Consider the following 9,259-nt stretch of genomic DNA (forward strand, 5'->3'; position numbering starts at 1 on the left):
TTAAGCCTAGACTTAAATGTAGTTAGAGTGTCTGCCTCTCTGACCCATGGAAAGGAGCTGAAGGCTCTACCTCCCAGTCTGTTTTTACTGAGTCATCATAACAGACCTGCATTCTGGGAGTGCTCTGGTGGGACAGTAAGCAATAATGAGGTCTTTCAGATAGGATAGAGCTTTATCATTAAGAACCTTATATGTCAGCAGAAGGATTTTGAAGTGTATTCTAAATCCTACAAGCCAGTGGAGAGAAGCTAAAGTGGGAGAGATGTGCTCTCTCTTCCTAACTCCTGTCAAATAAAAAAACAAATAATAAAGTATCTTGAAAACCCTTTCTGCAGCGTTCTGGACCAGCTGGAGACTCTTTAGTGAGTTTTTCGGACATCCTGACAGGAGAGAGTTACAGTAGTCCAGCCTAGTTATAAATGCATGGACCAGTTTATCAGCGCCACTCTGAGAAAGATACCCAGCTACAAATACTTTTCTCATCTTTAGTTTTTGAGAAATTAATACTTCAAATTGGACAAATAGGCTACTGAAGCTCCCACAACTCAACTATGGTAAATAAATCTTATTTGAATATTCAAAGGGCGGTAATGGAGGACAACAACAAAGAGAAACTCTTCCTACATGTATGGAGCTTAATTTATGATTCGCTGTAGAACGAGAGGAGTTGCAGGAACTTAAATCACAAATGAATAGGCCGCCTATCTATAAATTCAAAGGAACCTCGTGTTTTGTTCACCTTTTTTCTTTTGTTGTCGTTGTTACTATTGTGAGTATAATTTCCACTAGGCGTTATGTGTATGTGTATGAAAATATCTTTTTTGTTAATATGTAGGCCAACAGTTGATTGTTAATTTGATTAGCATTGTCTTTGTGTTTATGTGTGTGCATATGCCTGTGTAAATAAAAAAAAAACAATCAAAGTGATCCAGGCTGGCACCGGTCTCCATCCACCAAAAAACTCCCAAAAAAACCCTTTTAACAGGGAAAAATAATCTGTTTTGTTGAGTGCCAACCAGTGCCATAAACAAAACATCCATAATCAAGATCTTATGCTACTGTCATTGCCTGATATGGTCTCCACATCAAGCCAAACCATTCATGGCACTTAGGCTACTACTGTTTTTACTATACTGGCCCAATCAGCACTCTCAAACCTTACACCATACAATACATTTTTTAAAACTTTTACCTGTAGAGGAGACCCATACATAGGCCTAAAAAGCCCACATGGCCAAGCCAAGATTTGGCAATTGTCCACCAAAACCATTTACCCCATTCCAACAGAGTCTAAGGTCCTTTAAACCTGCCTTGGAATAAATTCAGCATTTCTCCCTTTTCTCCAGATTGGGCCCCATCAGCAGCAAATAATGACTGTCAAACCTACAGGCTATTTGAGACAGATATAATGATGGAGGGAATTGAGAGAGCAAGACGGAGAAGAATGAGACTAATAGACATGCTGGGATGTGGGGGAGATGGACGAGGCAGGACTCGAGACACCTAATCATTTCTGGAAAAAAACAACTGGATTGATAGGCAGAAATAGGCAGAAATCAGACTGACAGTCTGGCTATTTTAATTACCCTATTTACCCCTTCATTTAGCCCCAATAGATGGCGGTAGAGCAACATCCTAGATGCAAACCGCCCTTATACCTACCCCACACAGAAGAATTTTCCCAGCATTCAGTGGGGCATCATGGCGGATGGCAGAGAGAAAGCGTTGCAGGACTACAGGAAAAAATTGCTGGAACATAAAGAAGTTGATGGGCGGTTAAAAGAATGTAATGGACGAGTTCACCTTGACATCTAAGTCGCTGCTGACATATCGCTCGCTTTGATTTGGGTCCATGTTATCGGATAGTTAGTTAGCGGGGTAGCCGGGTAGCTAGTGCTTTGTCATGCAGTTAGCATCTCCATAGAAATGAATGGGAGTGAACCGGTTAGCGTTAGCACTGCTAACTTAGCTTACGAGGGACCAACAGACAGTTGTACTGTAGCCTACCCAACAACAAGGCGGTTATTGACCTGTTAAAGTCGTAATGTTTAGCCTTTTCTGCCGTATACACGTTGTGCTTAAAGGTCACGGTGTGGAGTTCTATATGAAGTCCGTGATGATGAATGGCTTGTTTGTTTTTCAGTGAGGGAGCAGCTGAGAGAGCAAACCAAACAGTACGAGAAGTCAGAGAACGACCTGAAGGCTCTGCAGAGTGTCGGACAGGTAAGGACGGAGCGCACACCAACATCAACACAGTCCACTCAGAGCAAAACAACCCTAACCATTACGGAAAACTCAGTCAACTACAGGTCAAACTGTGGTGATCCTCGAATTATTAGATCTTCAGTCGTCAGTCCATTGTGCAGTGAACAGTTAGCACAAGTGGTCGTAAATTATGTCATTGGTGGTCCACATATTTAGATTTTTTGAACCTAAATGTAATCTAAAACATTTTCTTACAATTTTGAAGACTCGCAAAAATAATAATTATGACTGTGTAACGACTCTCTCAGATTTCTTAATATGGGAGCACAGTCATTAAAGAAGTGAATAAACTAAATCAACTGTAAACAATTCTTACAGCAAGATTATTAGATTTTAATAATGACTTAGTACATAATATTTAAAAATATAAGTTGGGCTACATACATGATGATACTGCCATGATGACAACCCATTATGATCCTGGAATGTAGCTCAGTGGATGCACACAATCACAGGCTAATTTCCCATGTCTTTACTTACCTCATCTGTGCCTCTTTTCTTGCAGATTGTTGGAGAAGTGCTCAAACAGTTGACTGAGGAGAAATGTAAGTAATATGTCATATTCACATGTGTAGTTTTCACTGTCATTGCTCACTACAGTCCAGCGTGTATGTTGAAATATCTAAGCTCTTTTCATAGAATAAAGGATCTATATAGTAGTGTTTTAAAGCTGTTGCTGTCACAGCTTCACACACACTGATAACAGATGGGTTTGTTATGGCCTTTGAGCACATCTGTACACAGTGGATGTGTGCTGTACTATCCATGTTCCTGGACTGGGCTAGCTGGATCAGCACTCCCCTCATCTCATGTTTCAGTATAAAAAGCTTGGTAACTGGTGATGCTAATGTTTTGTTTGTATTTCTAGTCATTGTCAAGGCCACCAATGGCCCTCGCTATGTGGTTGGATGTCGCAGACAGGTAAGTGTTGAACCAATACACCTTGTCATTAACAGTCTTAATTTGGCACACAATGTGCTTTTCAGTTGAATTGTACATCTTGCATCGTTTAAAACTTACAAGCAACCAGACCACTGCCAACATTTCAAAACTAGCAGCTAGCAACCTAACTGCACTTGCTGTAGCAGATCATCTAAATGCTCTCCATCAAACCAGAGCAAGAAAAATGAAGAACCTACACTCCAAGAGGGTGGAGTTACAATTTTTGGGTAGACCGTAGCTCCTCCCAAGATAGCTGGAGTTATCCTATCTAGGCAGTAGTGACTGAGTCCTCAAATGAAAACACTTAAAAAGAAAAGAAGAGGAGTAAAGAAAAGGAATACAATATTTTCCCTTTTCAAGACAAAAAATTAAAACTTTGTCGACAAGGAGCAGTAAATAGTGACTTCAGTGTTCAGAGTGTAAACTAGAATCAGTAATTGTCAACATCTCTTTCAGTTGGACAAGTCACAGTTGAAGCCAGGCACCAGAGTGGCTTTGGATATGACCACACTCACTATAATGAGGTAGGCTGGACACCTTGAACCCAAAGGTGCAGATGTTTTGCCTGGATAGAGTGGGAAACATGACCCTCTCCCAACTTTTTTTTTCAACCTGTTCATTGATATCAGCAATACAGTAAAAAAAAAAATACCCTGACATTTTTCAGTTTTAAAATGCTACACACTGTCTTTATGCTATTTTAGATTATATCTTAATAATACATGTATGTTGGTATGTATGTATGTATTCAACATGTCCCCTGTCCTTTCAAAGGTACCTACCCAGGGAGGTGGACCCTCTTGTGTACAATATGTCTCATGAAGACCCAGGCAGTGTCTCTTACTCTGAGATTGGAGGCTTGTCTGAACAGATCCGTGAACTGAGAGAGGTACGAAAAAGCCTACAGAGACAATCTGCAATTACCGTAAAATTCTGAATATAAGTCGCACTAGCATATAAGTACCGGTAGAAGTCTATTTTTGAGGGTCTCAAACTGGGAAAACAAGGTTTTCTATAGCTATTTGTTAAGAAAAACATTATACAAGTTATTCCCCAAGTCCACAACGTGTAGTTTCTGTGCGGCAGTGTAGCTGTTTCTTGTTATCTTAAATTAAAAAAGAAAAAAGAGATTGCGGGGTAATTTGAACAACAACAACTTTTTAGATGGGAAAAAAAAAGTGCGACTTCTACACTGATTTTTACGGTAAACCATGCTAGCCACACTGTTCGTGTTATCATGTTAACACAATGATACATTAGCACTATGTGTAGTGAACCAGAGGCTCTCACTGTATTTGTTTAATGAAATGATGTTTGGGATTTGATTGGATGGTTTTGATGACGAGGGAAATGCTAAATGTGGGTTTCTGGTCTGACACAGGTGATCGAGCTGCCTCTGACCAACCCCGAGCTCTTCCAGAGAGTGGGCATCATACCTCCAAAAGGCTGCTTGCTGTATGGGCCTCCAGGTTAGTAATTCAGTGAGAATCTTTATTTGGCTTTAGCAAAACAAATGACATCCATCCATTACGGTTGGCAGCCATAATTAAGTTGACAAACACCCATACAAGAGCAGATCAAAGAAGTGCAATAAAAGCTCAGAGATTAGTCGACTAATCGCCATAAATGACGACTACTGGTCGACCAAGAAAGTCTTTGGTCGGGGGCAGCCCTAATAATAATCTTCAAAATTGCTATTCATTCACTCAGTATCTTACTGTGTCCTTGTTTCTGACAAATGATCACAAAATCATCCTCTTGGCAGGGCTCCAGACTAAGGATTTTGAGCACCATGACCCCTAACTTAGTAAATTTAGGGGCACACACTGTAAATTGACTTGCAAAGCAAATATTCATGTTTATTTTTCATTCATGATCCTCACACACATTGGCCTGCCACCTGTAATGACAGAATCCAAATTCTTCGAGGAAAATTTACCTGCACTGTCTCAAACTTTAGGGTCAAATGCCCCCATTTAGGGGCGCTCTGGAGCCTTGCTGTGATATTTTATTGAAAAAGTGTTTGAGAAAAATATTCAGGCCTGAATCTTATTGATTCTGTCAGATTGTCATTTAGATTTTTTTTTAGAGAAAAATTTATTGTTGACAATAATTGACTATTTGTCAAAATAGTCTTAAGATTAACTGTTGGAACAATAGTTGTTAATGGCAGCCATACTGCTGATTATTTTTGTGAGTACAAAAAGAGATTTCAACAGGGATTCATTTCTGACTAATTTCTAAACACATTTGTGAATCTTTTTAATTGAGCACAAATGTCATAATCTCTGCTGGACCAGGTCATGTGGTATTAATTCATGAAACCCCTCTCTGACAGGCACTGGGAAGACTCTTCTTGCCAGGGCAGTGGCCAGTCAGCTGGACTGTAACTTCCTCAAGGTGCGTAAACTTTCAGGAGCAGCCTTATGATGCATTCCCACAATGCAGTGCAGTCAGTCAAGTGATGGTGTCTCTTGGTGTGCTCTAGGTCGTATCTAGCTCCATCGTGGACAAGTACATTGGTGAAAGTGCCAGGCTGATCAGAGAGATGTTCAACTACGCCAGGGACCACCAGCCGTGCATCATCTTTATGGATGAGATTGATGCCATTGGTGAGTGACTTCAGACTCTCTTGTCTCTTTCCTGGACCTGAAGCAGCTAAATAGTTTTTAAGTGGTTTATTGGTTTAGTGCCACCACCAGTTCCTCACTGTGACTTCCATTTCATACATAACATGTTTAAGAAGTGCATTGCTGATATGTATTGGTGGAAAATATGAACAGAGTTTGGAGTTAATGAAAGGTTCATGGTGATGTCATTATGGTGAGCTGCCTACATCTCATGACATCGCCATTTCCCAGGCAACACTTGCTCATTTCATGTCATTTTTCTACAGTTTGGATTAGGGATGCATCTATACCACTTTTTTCCAAAACGAGTACTTGCATTTGAGTACTCACCGATACCGAGTACTTACGCCATTACACATAAAGTTACTACCGTACATGGGTCTACATGTCACAAGTTTCACTGCAGTACAAACACAAAATTATAGCCTACATGACATGTTTCATCAAAGAGGAACTATGCAAGTCCGGTCGCTTTTCTGCTGTTTTGCTATAGCCGTCCGCCTGGCCATGTGCATTTGTTTACAACAACGAAGCCATCAAAAAATCAATACATGGAGCAGTGGATAAGGTTATACGATGTTACGACGTATATGTATGTAGTCTTAACCGTCACAAACAAAAGATTGAGGGTTACGGAGCGTGTTTGTGTTGCGGTGCGCAGAGAGAGAGCTTGGACAACGGAGCGGCGGCCGAGTACTACACTGAATGTCTCAAGGTTGGTTTTCAGCCATGAGATGCCAGGTGGAAGACAGAGAGCCTCTGTTCTCACTCATTAGTCAGAAGTCATGCAGTTAACCGTCACAATTACTGCAGAGCTTTTTAATTAAGGTAAAAATGTAGCATAGCCACGGGGGAAAATCTTCTTACCTCTTTAGGTTGCTCGTGTTATAAGCGGTAGATTTTGTCTCTCCTCTCCAGAGTTTTGCTGGACATAATTTGCATTCTGCTTTGTTTTTGTTGCTCTCATTCACCTGAAAATATTTCCACACTGCTGATGTGACTCCTACTGTACTTGCAGTTAAGTGCTGTAAACTGCGTGCTGCAGTAAAGTGGTATCGATGTCGCAGTATCGGTGGCAACTTTATGAGTACGAGTACAAGTTGTGCCCGGTATTGAACCGATACCCGATACCGGTATCGGTGCATCAGGAACTACGCTTCTGTTTCAGTTGTAAACAGTCCTCTGTTCCCCCCCCCCCAAAAGACCCTCGTAGCCAAGTTATAGTTGGTGTGTAGAATGCAGTAATCCGATCCACAGCTTTGGCCCAATTATCTGTCTGTGGAAAAAGAGAAATTGCCTTGGTAGAACAGGGGTTAACTCTAACCTCAATTAAGGACCAGAGATCTGTGGGATTGGGTGAATCTCTGAATGCTCACCAGTCTCCTGTTGAAAACAGACCATGGTAACTTGCTGTCACTTCCACCACATAGGAAGCAGTTCATATTGTACTTAGGTGAGCAGGCAGCGTAGATGTGGAGCCCTGTTTAAATATGAGTAATAATAAATAAAGGGACACAATAGCATTTCCCTGCCCTGCCCCTCTGCTGTGATAAGATGATGCAGTCTGACTGTTTGATAGGTGATTCTGCACAGCCATCAGCTACTTCTTCTGGTACTGATGGCTAAAAAACTGTCCAATCAATGCCGATCAATCGCATAATGTTTCTTCCTCGTTCCTGCAGGTGGCCGTCGTTTCTCTGAGGGAACCTCTGCTGACAGGGAGATACAGAGGACTCTGATGGAGGTAATGGTGTCACAACCCAGCAGACCTAACACTGTTATGTAGTATGGATGGAAATTTTTGGGTGTCTCAAGATTCGATCAAAAAGATTCTCGATTTTTAGTCTGCTTTATTAACACCAGACCATGTTAAAAAGTTGAATGATGATGTCTACAGACTATTATATCAGGAGCCATATTTCCCCCCAAAAAATGCACATCATGTTGCAGATTTATTAAGCAGCAATATATTTGAACCATTTTAGAGTAAACTGCTACATTTAGCTCATCTTATACTCTCTTTTCAAAAGCCTGGACTGTAGGGATGTGAATCTTTGGGTGAATCTATTTGATTCAAAATCAATTCTCATATGCACATGCACATAGACATGTATCACAAATACAATAAATAATAAAGGCACTAATTAAAAAAAAAAGCCTGTTCACCTGCAGCACCATACAGGAGCTGTCACAAGCCTAGTCACAGACATTCAATAGAGCATTTAAATCTGATCAGTTAACGTTAGTAATATTAATGAGCGTCAAGAGGAAACACAGAGGAGCTACGATGTCAATGGATGTGTATGTGTCCTTCCCATCAGCTCCTGAACCAGATGGATGGCTTTGACACACTGCACAGAGTCAAGATGATCATGGCCACCAACAGACCTGACACCCTGGACCCGGCCCTGCTTCGGCCTGGCAGACTGGACCGCAAGATCCGTAAGACTCCCTGCTTCTGTTGATTATTAGCTCGTCAGCTCTGTGCAGCCTCATACAACCAAATCAATGTGCTCTTGTATCCTACAGACATCGAGTTGCCCAACGAACAGGCTCGTCTGGACATCCTCAAGATTCACTCCAGTCCCATCACCAAGCATGGAGAGATAGGTCAGTGAATTCACCATGTCCTTTGTCAGTGTCTGTCTGAGTTTGACTCTGTAGCATCACCAGTGAGTTTCCTGAGCCTCAGCACCTGCATGCAGGTAAGCAGCTGAAGTGGAAATGGGATGGATGGTTCAATAAATTGATGGCTCAATCTGTAGGATGGCTGATTAAGATCTGATCTGTCAACCGGTGGCAGAGCTGGAGCAGTGTAAGCTATACTAACAACGGTGGTTCTGTCTTTGTCAGTGTACAACCTCGCCTGAATCTTATACCAGCTGCAGTGTAGAACACAAATTGTGGTGAACATGGATAAAATGAAAAGAGATGATGGTTCATGTGATGTAGAAGAGTGGAAGGAGTGGTCGGACAGTTTTGTGAACACAGAATCTTTCCTCTGCTTGTTTTCAGATTATGAGGCCATTGTGAAGCTGTCAGACGGCTTCAACGGAGCTGATCTAAGAAATGTGTGCACAGAAGCAGGTGGGATGGTCTTTCATCATTCATCATTGTTGTACAGTCCATGTTATCCATGAACAGCTGTGACCAAGTGTCCATTTGCAGGTCTGTTTGCCATCCGTGCTGACCGGGAGTATGTCACTCAGGAGGACTTCATGAAAGCTGTGAGGAAGGTGGCTGATTCAAAGAAGCTGGAGTCCAAGCTCGACTACAAGCCTGTATAAAGCCTCTCTGTCATTGCTTTTCTATACCTGATGTTTTCATTTTCATCTTTGTCCTGGATTTGCCGTGTTCTCATCTTTAAGGCCAGAAACAACCCGTTACGTTTGTGAAAGGCCACTTTAGAAAGAGTATATGAT

The 9,259-nt window shown here is 41.5% G+C and overlaps 1 protein-coding gene across 1 annotated transcript; it reads left to right on the forward strand.

Moving 5' to 3' along the window:
• The first annotated feature begins 1,668 nt into the window (after positions 1-1,668).
• Positions 1,669-9,259, forward strand: psmc6 (proteasome 26S subunit, ATPase 6). Its single transcript, XM_084000872.1, has 14 exons — positions 1,669-1,786; positions 2,144-2,223; positions 2,771-2,810; positions 3,134-3,186; positions 3,664-3,731; positions 3,982-4,096; positions 4,589-4,676; positions 5,546-5,607; positions 5,696-5,819; positions 7,520-7,581; positions 8,159-8,279; positions 8,367-8,447; positions 8,853-8,924; positions 9,006-9,259. The coding sequence occupies exons 1-14, from the start codon at positions 1,702-1,704 to the stop codon at positions 9,122-9,124; spliced, it is 1,170 nt and encodes a 389-aa protein (XP_083856998.1). The 5' UTR covers positions 1,669-1,701; the 3' UTR covers positions 9,125-9,259.

Source organism: Trachurus trachurus, assembly GCF_905171665.1.
Source record: "Trachurus trachurus genome assembly, chromosome: 24".
Classification (NCBI taxonomy): Eukaryota; Metazoa; Chordata; class Actinopteri; order Carangiformes; family Carangidae; genus Trachurus; species Trachurus trachurus.